This window comes from Drosophila bipectinata, chromosome 2L (assembly GCF_030179905.1).
Source record: "Drosophila bipectinata strain 14024-0381.07 chromosome 2L, DbipHiC1v2, whole genome shotgun sequence".
NCBI classification, from domain to species: domain Eukaryota; kingdom Metazoa; phylum Arthropoda; class Insecta; order Diptera; family Drosophilidae; genus Drosophila; species Drosophila bipectinata.
In genome coordinates this window covers 14,821,462-14,839,229 of record NC_091736.1, presented here as the reverse complement: position 1 = coordinate 14,839,229, position 17,768 = coordinate 14,821,462, and the positions used below count along the sequence as shown (strand labels likewise).

General features: G+C 38.3%; 3 protein-coding genes across 4 annotated transcripts; 2 read left to right on the top strand and 1 right to left on the bottom strand.

Annotated features, from left to right (window-relative positions):
• Positions 1-110: 110 nt before the first annotated feature.
• Positions 111-1,383, top strand: Tsp33B (Tetraspanin 33B). Its single transcript, XM_017242405.3, has 3 exons — positions 111-969; positions 1,021-1,128; positions 1,186-1,383. Exons 1-3 carry the CDS (start codon positions 229-231, stop codon positions 1,300-1,302), a joined length of 966 nt encoding a protein of 321 aa, XP_017097894.2. The 5' UTR covers positions 111-228; the 3' UTR covers positions 1,303-1,383.
• A 199-nt stretch (positions 1,384-1,582) lies between these two features.
• LOC108125882 (uncharacterized) lies at positions 1,583-2,780 on the top strand. The gene is made up of 5 exons (XM_017242223.3): positions 1,583-1,741; positions 1,801-1,857; positions 1,928-2,026; positions 2,087-2,152; positions 2,207-2,780. The coding sequence occupies exons 1-5, from the start codon at positions 1,689-1,691 to the stop codon at positions 2,670-2,672; spliced, it is 741 nt and encodes a 246-aa protein (XP_017097712.2). The 5' UTR covers positions 1,583-1,688; the 3' UTR covers positions 2,673-2,780.
• A 51-nt stretch (positions 2,781-2,831) lies between these two features.
• LOC108125859 (uncharacterized) lies at positions 2,832-3,828 on the bottom strand. Of its 2 annotated transcripts, XM_017242201.3 has the most exons (3): positions 3,671-3,828; positions 3,489-3,613; positions 2,832-3,437 (listed from the first exon to the last, which is right to left on the bottom strand). In XM_017242201.3, exons 1-3 carry the CDS (start codon positions 3,717-3,719, stop codon positions 2,928-2,930), a joined length of 684 nt encoding a protein of 227 aa, XP_017097690.3. In that variant the 5' UTR covers positions 3,720-3,828; the 3' UTR covers positions 2,832-2,927. The 2 variants fall into 2 exon arrangements, with proteins under 2 accessions (XP_017097690.3, XP_070132874.1); XM_070276773.1 differs by having other exon boundaries at positions 3,489-3,821.
• Positions 3,829-17,768: the final 13,940 nt, after the last annotated feature.

Here is a 17,768-nt window from a genome sequence, read left to right as displayed (position 1 = left end):
AAACAACGGGAGGTTTGTTTAAATTTTTGTAAAAAAAACAATGTTTTGGCTAAAAAATGTAGCAAATTTTAAAATATTTAAAAGACAAATAAGTATAAAATACCCTTAGGTTTTGTTGGAATTGATTTCAATCCTTGCTTTGACCGTCACTTCAAATGAAATTCGAGTTCAGATCTTTCACATTGTCGACAACCCAAATAATTGTCCTATGCCCACGAGGATGACCAAATGCGCCAACCTTTCCGACGTGCATCCCTTTACGTTACCCTGCTGTTGATAGCCGAGGCTGTGATCGGATTACTATTCCTGGTGGTTACCGCCTACTATCACGTTGTACTTACCAGCTACCTGGCAGATATTGAGTCCAGACTTGTCTACGGCTACGTGTTCGGTTTGTACATGTACGGTGTCCAGCTACTGGTGACGTTTCTGGTTAGCATCTCCATGTGGCGGCGATTGTGGAGGAGGCGATGTACACCGAACGTCCACCTGATCTTAGCCTTGTGGCTCTTGTACTCCTGCGTTATTGTAGCCTCTGGCTTCGGATGTGTTTGGAACCTATACCATGGAGTCAATGTACTGGAAAGTGCGGTTGAAACCTCTCTAATCCGGGGGATCGACTTGTATTACTCGTGCCCGGAGTGGAAACTGCTCTGGGACGGATTGCAGTGGCACAAAGAGTGCTGCGGTGCGCATGACTACAAGGACTGGATGAATGCAGAGTGGATGCCCAACCAGGGGGATAACTGTTCGTTGACAATCCTTGCTCCATATGCCTGTTGCAAAAGATCCTGTGAAAGTTGCTACAACAACTTTTCGCCCGGTGGTGGTATTTCTGAAAGCAGGCCCATCCCTGCCCTCACCGTGGAGTCGATAAACACGAACGGGTGTCTGCCAATATTCCACGGAGCTATTACGAATTTTGTCTACATTCTTCTGGCTCTTTGGGCATTATCCTTGAAGTTTCTAGTAAGTAAAATAGGATTAAATGAATAGGTTTATCGATAAGCTAATTTTCAGATAATGATTTGCTGCATAAGCAAGTACATCCTGAATCGGCAGAACCAAGGTGATGGGTGCGACAATGTTGGCCTATCAGATGAAAATGGACATCCGCTGGTCATAGTGGTGGGCTTATATTAAATTTAAATTTTGAAATTTCTTTTATTCAAACGGATTTTTCAGAAATATCCATGCAACGTGCGTTGTGTTACTATTGGCGAGGAAGATCTGGGATCCGATATAGCACCCAACTACTGCAATTGCAATGAGGTGGATGAAGATAATTGCAACGACTACTAAACTTTTATTTTTTTTTGGTTTTAGTTTATATATTTTATATTAATTTTAACAATTAGTTGATTAAATGTATTGGTTACGAAATTTTGAGTAATTTGGTGGTGACACTTACGGGTCTGAGCTTTAATTTTGACGTTATTCAACACTGCATAAATTTGTATATATTTGAATTTTTATATATTTTGTCCATCAGTTCTTAAATTAATAAATTATAATTTTTTTATTATTTTTTTTTTTTTAAGTTTAATTTTATCGAGTTTATATTACGAATCCAACAGTTTTAATTTTCCATACCACGTGGGCTTTGCAATATATTTCAGTGCTAACACACCAATTTTTCAAAACTTCCGGCTTGGTTCATTTTTTTTTTCGTTGGCAGACGCGTCTACATGAATTCCATCAGGCAGTTTCTCTTCATAATTTTTAGATACTTTTATACCATGTAATCAAAGTGAATTTGTAAATGTGAAATGTGAATAATTAAAATCTCTTAATTTGCAGGCCCCATATATCGGTCGTTCCACATATTGTTGGTGATGACGATTCCGTGTCTATTGAGTAAGTTTCTTCAAGGCTATTTTGCGAATTACAGAATTTCATACATATTTTCATAAAATTTTTTAAATAGTGAAAACAAGAGTTCCAATTCGCCCAATCCCAAGTCTCCAAGTCATTCAGAGACTTCTTATGTCTCTTATGAAGGAACGGAAGCTGGAACTGACGAAGAGTAAGAAAAGTAGTCCAACACATGTCCAACTCAGTATAATATTAATATCTCTATATGCAGTGTGACTATGGACAGCTATGATGGAGCCGACTGGTCAATGATAGTCAGCCACATCGCACGAACTCCGTGAGTCTATCCAATTTCCCTCAGAAACATTTTCCAACTCTTACATTTTTACAGCGAGCGCGAGTCAAGCCCTAATCCAGATGATTTGGAAGTTGGCAGCACAGTTTCTTCTGTTAAGGATGAGGAACTTCCCTCAGGTTCCCAATGCACCACTCCGGTACTGCCGCCTAAACTACGCTTTCGAAAGAGGATGAACGAGTCACAGCCCTATCCATCCGTATCCGATCTTCGTCGCAATTGTGCCTCGAAAGCGGATTATTCTTTCCCGACAACCATTGGCGGACGTGTAGCTCGGCGAGGACGGCGAAGCATTTCTACTATTCATTCCCCTGAAGGGGATTCAGTGGCTGAGCCTCTGGCTAAACCAATGGAGGTCACCGCATATTTTCATAAGGTGTCGTCGGATCTAGTCCAGAAACGGGTCAGCGCTGAAGCCTTCAAGTCTTTGCGAGAGCAACTTGATCGCTTGTTGGAGCAACATTCGAATTCATCGAAGACTTTGCGCAAACGTTCTTTTTAAGGAATTATTTACCAAGCTTGAAGCTTTCAGTTTTAATTAATTTTTATAATTTTAATTTTTTATAATCATTTATTGTCAACAATTGAATTATTAATCATTTTGAGATCAACTTTTTACCTAACAAATAAAGAATCTTAGTGGAGAACTTAGAAGCACTCATTCATATTTTAATTTTCTTTATTTGGAACTTCGCTAACTCACAAAAATCTTAGGCTATAATATTTTATTAAATCGATTTAACGATCTGATCGATGATCATTCTTGATTTTCTTGATCGTGGCTAGAGGAGAAATCTGAAACAGCAGCACTACTGGTGCTGATCAAATGACGGCTGGGCATTTCGCCGATGGATATCTCCGTGCTGCCCTCTGAACTGAGGCTGGAGAGCATAATCTCCTGGCTACTGACACCTGAATCTACCACCGATATGGGCGTTTCGTCGGGATTATATTCGGGAGGTGCTCCCGGTTGATCGCCACGCTTGCCACCATCGCGGATGACGACTCCAATTCTTTTGCCACCCAAAACAGGGCCAGAACTATTAGAAACAGATGGCCGCTTGAGTAATGAACGCCTTTGGGATGTGGGACTCCAGTCGAGTGGATGATGAACCAATGCACGGACCGTCATATGTATGGGTGCAGTTGGAGGACTATCGCAGTCGCGATCAGGACTCGATTCTGGAATTGCAATCGGGTTTTCTTGAATCATTGTGGAATTTAGAAGTTGAGCTGGATGCAAGTACATGAATTCGAGTTCGCTTTCCTAGAAAAGGTAGAGGATTAGGTTGTGAAATAAAATTTGCTTTAAGCTCACCAGTAGAGCCCTTTCCAAATCCTGATCTACAGAGGATTGTTGGGGCCAGGCGGTTGAGAGTTGCATAGCATCGGCCAAGTTGCGCATCTCCTCCATGTCCATGCCCTCCTCATAGACGCCAGCGCCTGCGATGATGCGGTTTTGAATTTCAAGAATATTCAACACATTACAATTTTGAGTACCTTTCAGAATGTCAACTAAATTATTGAATGTTTGACTGCGCAATTCCATGACTATGGTTTTTAATTTCTTTAAATCGAAGTTATAACCTCACTGATGAACGGAATTCGTGTGAAAACAAGAGAAAAAGTAAAAAGAAAACAAAACCGAAAACAAAAAAACTTATCGGAACTTCTTCTTCTTATTAGAGATGGTAATAAATAACGATTAAAATAATTATAAGCTTTTCAAAAATTAGAAACACTATAAAAGGTAATATATATATTTAATTTACTTATTTCTAAATATACTTATATCGTGTTAAAAAAAAACTTTTTCTAAATACCCAATTTTTATTTCAATTATAAAAAAATTCAAACTAATCAAACATCACCCCAAGAGCGGAAATAGAAGCCGGCAAGGAAACCAAATTTGCAACACACACAGGAACATTTATTTTTGCACAAGGACATGACGGCCAAGGGGGAAATTGCACACAAACATAAATATAAGCATATGCAATGCACCCACACATGCATTCGCATTTCATTTTTATTTAGCACTCACTGTTAGTTATGTCTGCTTGCGGTTTCCATCTTATTTATGTTATTTATGTTTATTTGCATATATTTTATTTCATTTTATTTGGCACGGAAACTGAGGAGAGGAAGTCTAACTAAAACACGCTCATTTATCTCGGCGCACACCACGCGAATTTGTGGTGAAGCTATAGCATACATCTAAGCGCCTGGGGCGGATTTGCATCTGCATGTGTACATATCTGCAACTGTATCCTTATCTGACCTCACATCTGACCCCTGAACTCTGAATCCGTATGTGGAGTTGCTAAATTAGTCGACAAATAGTGGTAATAGCCGGAATGTGAAAAAGTTCACTTTTGTAGCTTAAGTTGAATTTAGACAAAACAAATAAATAAACAGAATTGAGAAATTTTCCAAAATGTATTTATGCATTTGTGTGCTTTTAGCATTTAAGCTTGTTTACGGTAATGTACCTGCGGTTCATAAGCAGCTTACCCGTGGGCTGGCTAACAAATTCCAAGCACTCGAAAAGGGAACATCAATGAAAAGGGTTAATAAAATGATGGTCAGGACCTGTATGTGCTTAAATATAATGTTAAATGGTGGTACTTTAACTTAAGTGCAGTGTAAATATAATTTTCACATACAAAGTCTGTTAGTTTACCTAAATACATTTGAATTTGTTACCAAAACTTAATAAGGAAATTCCTTTTCACAATATTCGGTAGTTCTACAAGTAAGAATAAAATAGAAGGAAACACAAATTTTCCAGCAGCAGCTGTGCAGGATAAACATGAAAAAATATCCTATAGAAAAAAAATTCTAAACATTTTGTTGCCAATTGTATAGGAATTCCGGTCCCACACATAGCATATCCCACCCAGGGATAGCTGGTGTCCCTTAGTCATGTTTGATTTGCAATTTTGCACAATCAAACTCTTTTGCAAGGCTCGCAGAGGCAGGAACTCGAAATGGAAATGTATCTAGGAGCTGTAGCCATGGCCATGCAGCAGAGGCAGGCAAAAGGCCAACGGAGTCTCTGCAAATCCCAAAAATTGCCAATAAATTTACGCTATTGACTATGTCTGGCAACAAATTTGTTGCTTGCATATTTTATTTGTGCAGCGTATGCTGCGAAAATGCAAATGCAAATACCAAAAACTCAGTTTTTCGGTATGCTACCACAGATATGTAGAAAACTGTGCAAATTGTGACAATTATTGGATTTAAATTAGAGAAAAAATTCTTGAATTCTTGACAGAGTTACCATTTATTGTTCTTCTTGATGATGAACTATCTTCGATAGTATCGCTTTCAAGATTTTATCGATACATCGTACATTAATAATAGACAATGCACATTACTATATTAATATAACTCTGTCATTTTTAAAGGTTCCTATTTCTTAGATTTAGTTTAAAGGCAAACATTCAAATACTAAAGCATAAAATTAATGTTGTGTAAGGAATTTCCAAATCATTGATTAGGCTGCTTGGCGGCCCTGGAATTGGCGTATGACCGGAAATGGGTCTACAGGGCGTATGAGTGTTACGCGAATATTTCAGCAACAGTCACGCAGCCCTTTTAACGGTATGTGGCCAAGGTATGTGTGCGTGGGTGTGCAGTCGTGTGTTATTTGGTGTAAATTATATGGCCAAAAGATGCAAAATTAGCCAAATAATGGCTGCCTAATGTTCCGGAAATCTGGCGAACAAAAGTTAATGGCAAAAAGCCTTTACTGCCCCAGCATGAAAATGAAAACATAAAATGGTCGCCCCACTAAAAGCCAATCGAGAGGGGCACATATTTGCTAATCAAATAAGTGTTAGCTGCCTCACTGACTACTAAGGGTTAAGGCCAAAAGCGAAAATTGCTATAAATATTCAACGGCCGGTTTAATATTTCACCCTGACTTAATATTTTTCTTTTATGTTTTTATTTTTCCTGTCAAACTTGTTCAGGCAGCGGTAATTGAACGGACTTTAAATGCCAGCCAAAAAATGTGCAAAATGCGGGCTAACACAAACGGCTTAGTGTTTTTTATTTTTTACTAAAATGCAGAGGCTAAGGTGGGGCATTGGGGTTAGTATTGGATGCAGTTGCGACTGCTTGGCGACTTTCATGCAAAAGAAGCACAGCCCGCCAACACGACGACATCGAAACTTTTTCTGCCATTTTTTTTGGTAGCTCTTATTTTATTCGCATTGGGCAACAGAAGAGTTTGGTTATATTAAGCCAAAAATATAAAAAAGTGGAGACTCGATTGTGGCCAAGGGTGTTAGAAGCTCAAAATACCTAAACCGATTAATAAAAATAATATTTTTATAAATTTATCCTATTTTTTTAAAAATTAGTTCATAAATTTGATTAGTAAACTGTTATTTAACCATGCATCTAATTCGGTTTATAGGGACACATGCTGGGTATTTAAACTGAAGAACTCATGCAGAAAACTGCCCCACACAAAGTCAAATTTGCAGAGGGTGCAAAATTGGAGAAAAAGCGAGCTGCATGGTAGCGAAAAAGCCAAAACTGACTTCAAGTGGCATTTTGACATTTTGTTGAATTTCAACTCTCGCCTCTCGTTTGAGGTGAAAGGACAGGGGTCAGTGGGTGAGCTGTGGTTTAGAGTTAGCGGCCAGTGGGTTTCCAAAAAAAAAACAAAAAAAGTGAAAGAAACTGGTACTCGCAGGTGGTTCGCCATGCAAACGAAATGTAGAGAAACGCATTTTTGGTGTGTTTTTTCTGTTTATTTTTTTTATTTTTGGTAAATTAGAAAAACAATTGCCAGCGTTGCGGACAGCAAAAGCTACAACTTTGCTCCACGGGTTGACCACATAAAAAGTTTGGCAAAGCGTTTACTTTTTACACGTTGTATTTCAACTTCGTGGAGCTGGTGTTAAAAGTTGCCACTTTTCAACTCAAGCTTTTTGCAAATAAATTGTTTTTTAAACTAGCCAACATTTTGACAACACTGAATTCAATTTTTAATTTATGTTTAAACATGTTTTGAATTGAAAAAGGACTCTGGACTATAAAGTAAAACATTTCCTAAAGAATTCATTTTCTATAAGGAATATGTAAACTGACATTTTTTATTTGAATACTAAATTTATGTATTTCTAAATCAAGCGGATACATTTGTATTTCTTTTTTTACAATATTTCACTTTATTGCATTTGCATTTGCTTCCAAAATGACAACGTCTTGTATCCTTGAGTTATCATCCATCGAGTGTGCTCCTGCTCCCTGTGTCTGTCCTCATTTTTATGTCCTTTTTACAGGGCATGTGTTTTGCATTTTTTGTGGTTTTTTTGCACACATTAGTTTGCACACATTAACACTTTATAGTTTCTCTTGTTGCACATGCACATCGAAAACTTAACGAAGCACAATTTTTTTTTTTCTTGTTGCATTTACATTTTTTGTAAGCTTTTTATGCAATTTTGTTGTTGTTGAATTTTTGTCTGCATAGCTTTGCTTTTTTCGGGCATTGCATGTGTGATTGTGAATTTTGTTTGTTTGTTCGGCGGGGACGGGCAACACAAAAGCAACAAAGGTAACACTTGTTTAGCAGCTAATATTTGTACGTTGAAAGGGAAAGGGAAAAAGGCGGTGGTGTATGTAGGTGGTTGTGGCCACAGCATTGTTATCTAAGCTTTGAATATGAGTCTGGACTGAAGATGGACTGACTGAAATAGTTATTATAGAGGATTTTAATTAAAAAATATTACAAAATATTTAAGAAATATTTTTTGAAAACCTAAAAAAGCTTTTTCTTATGTCATAATGCTGATAATCATTTGTCTTCTATCTATTCATTTGTCATTTGTCATAAATCTGCACAAATTTTAAATCAAATCAGTAGAAAATATTTCTTAAATGGTATTCGTACTGTAATTTTTAGTATTTTTATATTTTTTCTAGTGTCTAACACATGGAAATTTTGTTGCAAGCCAAACAACGTCAACAACATCGACATTGACAACTTTGTTGTCTTGCTGTTTGCATGTAATTTCTTTCTGCTGTTGCCGCTTGTTTGGTTTGTGGTTGGTCCTTGGTTGCGTATGTCCTTCGTCCTTTGTGCCCCTTTCCCTTTTCTTATTTCTCAGTCCGTATCACCGCCACGAAGCCGTCTGACTTTAACGTGCATGGCTTGTTGTGTCCCTGCCTTGGTGCACTTTGATTGCTCCACTGCAGCAGGTTTCCGTTTCTAAGGGAAAAGTGTCAAACGCAACTACAAGATGTTTTCCAAAAAAAAAACCACAAAAAAAAGTCCAAAGTACCAGCAACACAGGTGGTAAAAGACCCTGTGTTGGCTTGTCAGGTGGATAGCTTTTGGTAGTAACCGTCTTCCGGTTGTGGTCCTTCTTGGATTTTTAAATAAGTTTTAAATAGGAATATGAGTATACATTATAATTGTCTCTTTGGCACTTTCATTGATTCATTTTTCATTCAAAAAGGAATTTGCCGAAAGGCATTACAGGTGCAGAGTGCCCATCGATGACCCGTAAAGCGGAATAATCATAATCAATAATAAATATGCATAAATATTGAATGAAATTTTCTTTTCAGCACAATGCATTTCCATATTTTTAGCAACACAAATGGAATGCTTTTATCTCAGATTTTGTGTTTATAGTAGTTATTTTTGGGTTTTGGTTCAATGAACTCGGCAAAAATTAAATATGCCCAAATAACCCCAGGGGCATCAATAAACTTGATTCATTTGCCGCCACTGTTGAAAGGTTAGCACATTTTAAAGGGAATATCTCATAGAATTCCACTTTCACCAGACCGCTGGATGAATTTAAGGGCGCAATTAGTTGGGACTGTATACCAGCAAACCCTAAAACGTTTACACTATAAAATACACGTTTTTTTGTTGGTGGGGATAATATAAATTTTTTTAGTGCTACTCCAGCAAGGTGTAAAATGTGTTCAGGCAGCGGGCGGTCCTTGTTGTCGTTGTCCTTGTCATCCTCATTCACCATTCGCAGCGACAGTTGCCGGCGTTTGCTTAATGTCTTCTTTATTATAGGGAATTTATCACCGAAACTGAAATTGGCCCCGACTCTTGGCTCCCTTGGCTCCTAGCTCCTGAGTCCTGGCGCCCGGCTGTGTGTCATGGCTTAAACCAAAGCTGCCACAGAATCTCGAGCGAAAGGAGTCGAAAAGTGGGCATTGGCTTTAATATTGGTTGTGGGGTATATTGTGTTATTTGGCAATATTATTAATGAAATCTTTGAAGATTTAATGTATTATAGGAAAAATATTTTTTAAAAATAGTAAAAAATTATAACAATATACGGAATATTTTCAAAATTCATCTTGTAATCATTCTTTGTCTTGTGACTTCATTTTTTTTTTATTTAACATAATATATCTTTTCAATATTTTCATTAAAAAACTGATCGTACCAGGTATCTTATAGTCCCAAAAATCCTTAACTAAAACATCTTTATTCTTTATCTCATGTTTTTGATGCTCCTGCTGCAGTCATGGTGCTACATAAAGTAACTAACACATGCCCACAGACACAGCGTGCTAAAAACACGGCTTATATCCTTTATGGCGACACACACACACATGCATGTAACACATACAGGCTTGCATTTTTACTCCCACAAGATTAGCAGCAGTTCGCACACACATACAGGCGGGAAAAAAATTAATGTGTGGGTTTTGTGCTAATGAACGGCCCATGTTTTTTCGCCATTGTGTGTGTCTGTGTTTGTGCGTTGGCGCTGTTTTTGAATTATAGCATAATTTTTAGCATGAAAGTGGGTGGCGCTATTTTTTTCCCATACAGTTGGCTTGTAAATTGTTCAAGAAAATTTATACCACATATATTTGGTCAGCGTTTAGAGGAAGATATGTAGGAAAAGAAAAATGCAAATGCATGTGCAGACATATCCTTTTTCATTTTCAATGTGGCTTTTTTTTAGGGATTAGATCATTCGAGGTTTTAATAGAGGGGTTAAGCTTAATCAATTTATGCAATGTTTCCTTAAAGTTTCCTCTTTTAAAAGTAAAAACAATTGCCCAAAATTGGCCAAAGGTAAGTTCAAAATCGCTTTGGTTGGATAATAAAAAGCCAGAAGTAGTTTAAGCCACAAAGCTGAAGCTGCGCATGTTTAACTTTCGAAAGGAGAAAAGGACATTCGGGAGATGTCCCAATTGCATTCGTCATTTGTCGAGATATTTTTTTGTCGACATTTTGGGACCGAAAAGGACCCAGCAAAGGAACTTCTACAGTGATATGACAAGTTCTTAGACTCTAACTATGAATTATACTATTTAAATATACTAGTTACTCTTTAAATGATGACAAAAAGGAATATTTTAATAAAATCCATGTAAGATAGACTATGAAAATATTAAAGTACATAACAACAAACTTTTAAACATACAATAATAAAAAAAAGTCTGCAAATGTTTATGGTGAAAAATACTTTTGCAGCTTACGTTTAAGTTCATAGTATCGAGGTAGATCCATCTCGAAAAAAATGGTAATTCTGGCACGAAGGTGCAGGAGTTCTTACCAAAATATTAAAATACATAAAAATTAATACATATTAAAATACATACATAATACTTGTACATAAAATACATCATAAACAAATGATTTTGGTCTGGAAAATAAAGTGTATATTTAATTCGACTCTTGTTAAATAAATTTCGTTTCTTGACCCACTTCACCTGTCACTCACTTGACGATTCGCGACTTTTGGACGCATGTTGGCGTGTTTTTTCGAGCGTTTTTTCTCGCCCGGTCCTTTGGCCAAATTGAATTTGCATGGCTGGCCGGCTAAGACCCAAAGAAGCAGAACTGCAGCCGGAAGAAGACGACGACGACGAGTTGGTAGCGACAATTGTCGCTTATTGGCCGAAATGGCATTGCATTTTCCGTGTGTTTTTCTCCCGTTAACGTAATGAAAATGCATGGGGCCTTTTTCGGGAGCTGCTTCCCGTCTCTCTGGCCCTTTTGGCCATCTGGTCCATTTTTCGGTTAACTGCAGCTGCTTGGCAGGCCATGGCTTGAATGCATTTGCTGCAATTATTTTCGCATTTTTAAGCAATTAAGTGGTCCGACCCGGTCACCTTGGCCACAGGTGTGTGCGTTGCATTCAACCATTTTCCCCGGAGATAAGCCAATGGAACAGGTCAAAAGGATGGTGGAGTGAGTGAACACCAGCAGCGAGTTGGCCAAAGCAGCTGCCAGTGGCGTTGTTAACCTCTTGTCCTTTGCAACCTAAGTGCAAATAAATTGAGGCTGTTCCGGTTACTTGCTCTTTCTATCTCGTTCTTTCGATTAGCTCTCCCACTGGCAAATGACATGCAACAAAAGCTATTCCACAGACAAAAAAAAAATGGTTGAGGAGAAGCTAAAAAAAGCAAGATCCTGGCGGTGGAAGAGGAAGCTGTGCTGACAAGCGGCGCGATAAACCGACAGCCATGTCAAAGACAACATTTCAGTTGGTTAGTTCCGCACTGGTCTGCAACTAGAGATGGACGAGCTGGTCAGGATGGGGTTTACTAAGAGATATTTTGAATATCTGAAACTAAGATACATTTCAATATACACACACAGTTGCCTTTTTGGAATACTCCTTTTAAAATGCAACTTTCAAGGCAAAATCTCATAAAAACTGGCAACAAACTTCCGCTGCACATCTCTAAGCCATGTCTTTAACGGAGGATGGGGACAAAGTGGTAACCACTGGAGTGTTGGCTGGCTAACTGGCCAAATCCTTTGTGGTGGACACAGACAACCAAACGACTTGACGCTTCGCTTAACTTAAGCGATTTTTTATGCGGCCAGCGATGGCAAGAAGTCCACAGGATCTGCAGTTTGGATGGGAGCTTTCGAGGAAGGATGGGGAATATGCCATTCATGTTCTAACTTACGGCTCAGATGTTGCCGGGTGGCTTCTTTGGTTGCAAATCTGCCAGCAGCTAATTAGCGAGACTCTCGAGTGGCAAATGTCGACATCGTGTATACGCCCCGTATAACAAGTGCCAAACAAATGGCATTTTCCCTTTCTTTCAATGTTCTCATTTTTGTATTTTTCTGTTTAATGTTTTTAACTTACTTTTGCCTGTTCTTTGCCTTTTGACCAAAAGGTTAACAGCTCAAAGTAAAAATATGTATTCTGTGAGTGAAATTGTCCTGGCGTTTGCTTCAATATCGAAGTAGAGTGTGTGGGAGGTAGTGGGTGGATGTGTCTGTGGGTGGAAATTGCATTAAGCTCCATTACAAGCAAACTGCCCTCGTCCGGGAAAACATCTTTGTGAGTTGGACTTGGAAAGCCCTCTTACAACCTCTTGGCCAATATGCTAGTGCATTTACTTTTGCCAAATTTATGTGCGCACTTCGACGCACTCACGGGTAGCCCTGTCAGAGGGGTGGAGAGAATGGATGTGGGGGCGGGAGGAATGGTGTAATGAAATATTATCGATATATATTATGGGGCTTACACACATGGCGCACATGGTGTTCCCCCACTGGATCGGCACAGGCACATGCACAAGAGGTACTCAGATTGGTTTCTCTTGTATCAGGTTTCTGCTTCAAGGAAAACACTGGCCTGGTAGTTGGTCCAGATTTCCCAGATTGTCAAATGTTTATTATTAGTTTTACTTAACAGATTATAAATTGGATAAACTGGGTCAAGAGCGTAATGGAAATTGTGCTTTCAATATTAGACATTATTATAAATACAAATTTAAAGTTTCTCTATTAAATTTTTAACAAAAATTTATATATTAAGTCTATGAGACACACAAGTCATTAACAAAATATTTCAACTGATGTGAGTTTTTTAAACCACAACCGTAAAAAATAATAAAAAATCATTCGAGACAAATGAATATTTGTATTTATGATCTCCTGTGAAAGCTACCCCTTGTTTTTACTTTCCCGACTTGGATTTTGTTTATGGACAATGTGTATTGATTAACAATTTTGATTTATGCAACTTTCAGTCAAGTAAAAATGCGAAATTCACAATTCCCACACAGGCCCGCACAAAAGCCTCGAATGTGCAACAAAAAAATGCAACAAAAAAATAGATGAAATAAATATGGTCGGACTGTCAGGCAGTTGGCTGGTGCGGGAATGTGCAAAGCTTTTGTTGGGGAATATAAATATATATGTGTATATAAATAAAAATTGATTTTTATGTTTTTCATAAATTTAATGAACGGCTGACTGGTTGTCTGACTGGCTGAGCCAGAACGGCGCCCCATTTGCCAGGACTCGTTGCACAATGAATGAATAATTGACAAAGAAATGATTTTTAATTGAATACAAATTTACAGCTGAACGGTTGTCCATCCGGATATCGAAAAGAGGTCGGTTATGCAGCTATGTATGGGAAACACATTGAATCAAAGTTTTCAAGCGCCATTGATGGTCCTGCAGGTTATGAAACAGAAAAGGATAATTAAGGTACAGACTACTTTTAAAGAGCTCAAAATAACTAGACCAAACGAAGAAATAACAAAAGTGATTAAGTACTGTCTTAAAATGTAATCAAAGTCAATGTGTCAGCTAACAATTAAGTAATTTATTAGCCTGCCTGAAAGGTCGTTCTTCACGGGCTTGCAGTCAACGCAATTTGAGTTTGAATTTGCCGGCTTAGAGCCAGAAAGGACAAACAACAAATAGCACAAAAGCCAAGTGCAGCTGCTCATGGCTAAGCCAAACAGGAACAGAAACAGGAACAGGACCCGAAATCAGGCATTTGGAAGTGGCATTTGGGAGATGGAAAGTCGAGGAGTTGGGGAGGAGATGGTGTTGCCCAGTTACCATTGGTAGCTTGGCAATAAATGCCAAATGCAAACCGCTTGCATAGACCAAAAACATCTGCCCTGCCCTGCTCTACTCGCTTTTAGCTCCCATTACCTCTTTGCGGACCAAGCAATTGGAAAATCCCCTCACACCCCCTACTGGGGGTCCTGTCCAGAGCCAAGTTGTAAATCTTTGATGCAGTCGAGTGAATTTACAGCTGAGCGACCAATTAAATGTTTTGTGGGGCTCTAAAGTGCGTTGTTGTGTTTTTAGCAGTATACTGTATAGCCATAGCTAACCTGAGCATTGAACTCCAGGTATCCATAAAAGGGAAAGCAATCAAGGCCAATAGAATGCCAATAGAATGTGGGTTACTGCCAGACTTGGCCCTCAATCAGTTTTTGGCTGAAAAGGGGCAACAGTGTGCTTAAAATGGGCAAATATAAAGTTGATAAGAGAGAAAGTTTTCAATAAATAAACTGTTTTTAATTTGGTAACAAATAAACACATGTGGTGTTTAAAATTATGCCCATTTTTGGTTTAATTAGTTCAAAGAAAAAATCGATGGACTCTATTAATTATAAGGAAACCCCACTCCCCTATACGAGTTGAGCGTTAATTGATGAACTCATTTGTAGAGCACTTATCCTGCAACCTCAATGCAGTAAATATTCTCTAGAATTCCGGCAAAAAGAAAAGAAAACTAAATTTCAACAACTTTAGCTATTTTTCTGTGCGGCTTTGAATTGGCTTCGGCTTGCCAATGAAAAGCGAAGAGAGCGAAATAAAAATGTAAGAAAAAGCAAAGCGACTTCAATAAATAATTGATTAGCTGAGTTAAAGAAATAGGGCCAGGACTCGTAACGATGGCAAGGATGCTTAATGCAACTGCATTGGTTGGTCGGTCGGTACAAGGATAAGGTCTGGCGAGCCACAATGTTGGCTAATTACTCAACGATGCTCATTAAGAGCGCTGAATTTTCACTTTTCAACGCTTTCCAACTCACCGCCATTGCAGGCAAGACCCTAATGAAGATTTATGAAGGCCAACCAACGAAGACGACTACTACGACGTTGCCAGGACTTCTACGGAGAACTGGGAACTGGGAATTTGTATTCTTTAAAGTTTAACTGCCCCAGACATTGTGCTCGGGTATACTGGGGTACTCGCTTACTGAAAGTTTAATGCATTTTTTAGGTTCTTCGCTAATTGTAAGGCAAACTGCTATGAATTATGCATTTGGCAGCAGTGTTCTTTTCTCCCCATTGTCCTTATGCCAGGAACTTTAATCAACTTTTGCATATCGAAATGAAACCCAACAACTCACTCCCTTACACACACAAAAAATAAACATTCTTAATTCAGCATAATTCAAATTCAAATAATCCAAGAACAGAGAAGCGAGAACCAGAACCAAGAACTCCAAGCGTGGCAAACTTTGTGTTACATTTTTATTTAATTTCACTATCTGGGTAGCTGGAGGCTTGGTCCTTCTAAGCGAAACTTGCAACTTGGTGCTGCTTAAAAATGCGCCGGCAAAAGCAATTTGATAGCTGCGCGGAATACGTAAAAACAATACACTCGGCTAGCCCTCCAGTCAGGACAAAAAAAAAATCTTAAACAAAAAGGAAAAAATATAAAATACAAAAAATAAGGGAGAAAATGAACCGAATGTTGTGCTTTGTGTGTGTGCGGCTAATTTTCATTATTCTTTCAAAATGCAATCAAGAAATGTTGCTCTATCCAGGCTGCAACATCCTAGCGAGGGGTATCCTCCGGCAGGATAAAAGCTAAAACAAAACAAAAGCTCGAGTCCTGCAGGAGCTTGGTTATGGTCGACGGCACTCTAGAGGTTCTCAAGGCTAATTTTGATGCCTTGGTTTAGTGAATTGGACAACCAGCATTCAGGTTAAATAAACAAATCAATAAATAAAAGCACTTCTCAAGTGTGAGATTACAACTTAAATGGAAGAAGTAGTTTTTGTTATTCCAAAGAGGATTAAATAACCAAAGCCAGTTGAAGGACTCTTTGTTTTCAACGCATTCTACAGGAAGCCAAATCCTTATTAAGTAGTAGCACTTATTAATTGAAATAATTGTAGAGAGGGCTTGACTATTCTAAGCCTAAACAAATATTTAAAATAGTGAAGCTTAATATTAAAATACTGAATATTAAACCTCATAATGACCTCTCACTTTTATTGGAAATAAGTCAATTTCCTATTCCTTTAAAACCTTTCATGGAGCCAACTTAATCCAATCCAATTACACTGTTTGTGGCTTCCTTTCTTATCCTTTCATTGCCTTCTAGGTGCACACAATTGAGTCCTTCTCGGATCCTTGATAGATTTATAACACAATTTGACAATCAATCAATATTCATAGCCTGCATGCATATTCTTTGTTCCCAACGTACACTTTTCCAACAAACTTCCGTACAAGTCGGAGGCAAACAATGCGGCAAATGCAACAATGGGTGCACTTAATTTATATTTATAACAAAAATGTAGATTGTGTCAGACCCTCAGGTGGGCACCGCCCCTCTTCCAATTCTCCCCCCATCGTCGCTACACAAACACAAAGAAGAAACCGCTGAGGTAGCCAAACATTAAATGTTATTAAATGCAGAGCATGTGGTTAGGCAAAGCCAAACAATGGGCCAAAACTTTGAAGCGGCCCGAACTTGCGCCAAAACAATATTACATTCTATACAGTTTTCAGTGAGTTATAGGCGACTTGATTGGTTTTCTATTTTATTTGCAAGAGGTTTTAAAAAAAGTAGGAGCTAAAGGTAATTGATAGTTCCTATTGTTTGGTAGTTTTCCAAAAATATTATACTTATTCCAAATATAATTGAACACCAAAACCCTAAAATGTAATATATACCCCATTATGCCCTTTCCAAAACAAATCTTGGTTCTTGGATCTTAGAGTACCAAACCACAGCGCAGGACTTCTAACCACAACAATCACGAAGGCTTGAAACTTAGGGCTGTCGAGGATGTGAACAGGAATCAAGCAGGATAACGATAGTTAGCCATAGGGAATTGGGCCACGCAGACAGACATATTCGAAACCAAAAAGCTAACTAATTTAAACGTCTTCATTGTGCTCCATATAACCCCCCCGTAAAAAAAATGAATGCAGGCGGAAACGGAAATGCCACCCGAGCCAAGTTTCCGATAAAAGACTTGGCCAAGAAAAAGAGAGCCAAGAACCAACATTCGGCGTATTAATGCCACTTCAAAGTTTTTACCAACACCCTGAATTATCAAAATTTACAACAATGCAACGCGGCTGTGGCAGCAGTTGGCTATCAGCAGTCGGGCTGCATTGAAATATGGCCAAAACAGTGGAAAAGTACCTGCGGGCATTTTATAGATAATACCCATTTGGCCACATATGTATGCAGCTGTGCAGGCGGGCTCTTTTCAGAGGGAATGGTAGAGGGAAATCGGAAAAGTGGGTATCGGGTATCGTGCGAGGGTGGTGGCGATAAGGGTGGCGGAGACGAGGACCTGGCCAAGACAAGGGCGAACATTTTCCAAGAAAATGCAATGCAAACGCCGCTGAAAGGCAGCCAATTTTATACGAGATGCACATTGTAAAACTTCTTAGAGTTTCTCCTGCACTTGAAAAAATGTTAAAAATTTATTGAATAATAATTATGATACTTATTGCTGTGTTGATCATTAAAATTTTAGATTTAAAACTACTTTTTATTATTTAAACTTTTTTTTTTGCGAAAAGTTTTTTTAAAGTACACCTCTTTTTACCAAAAA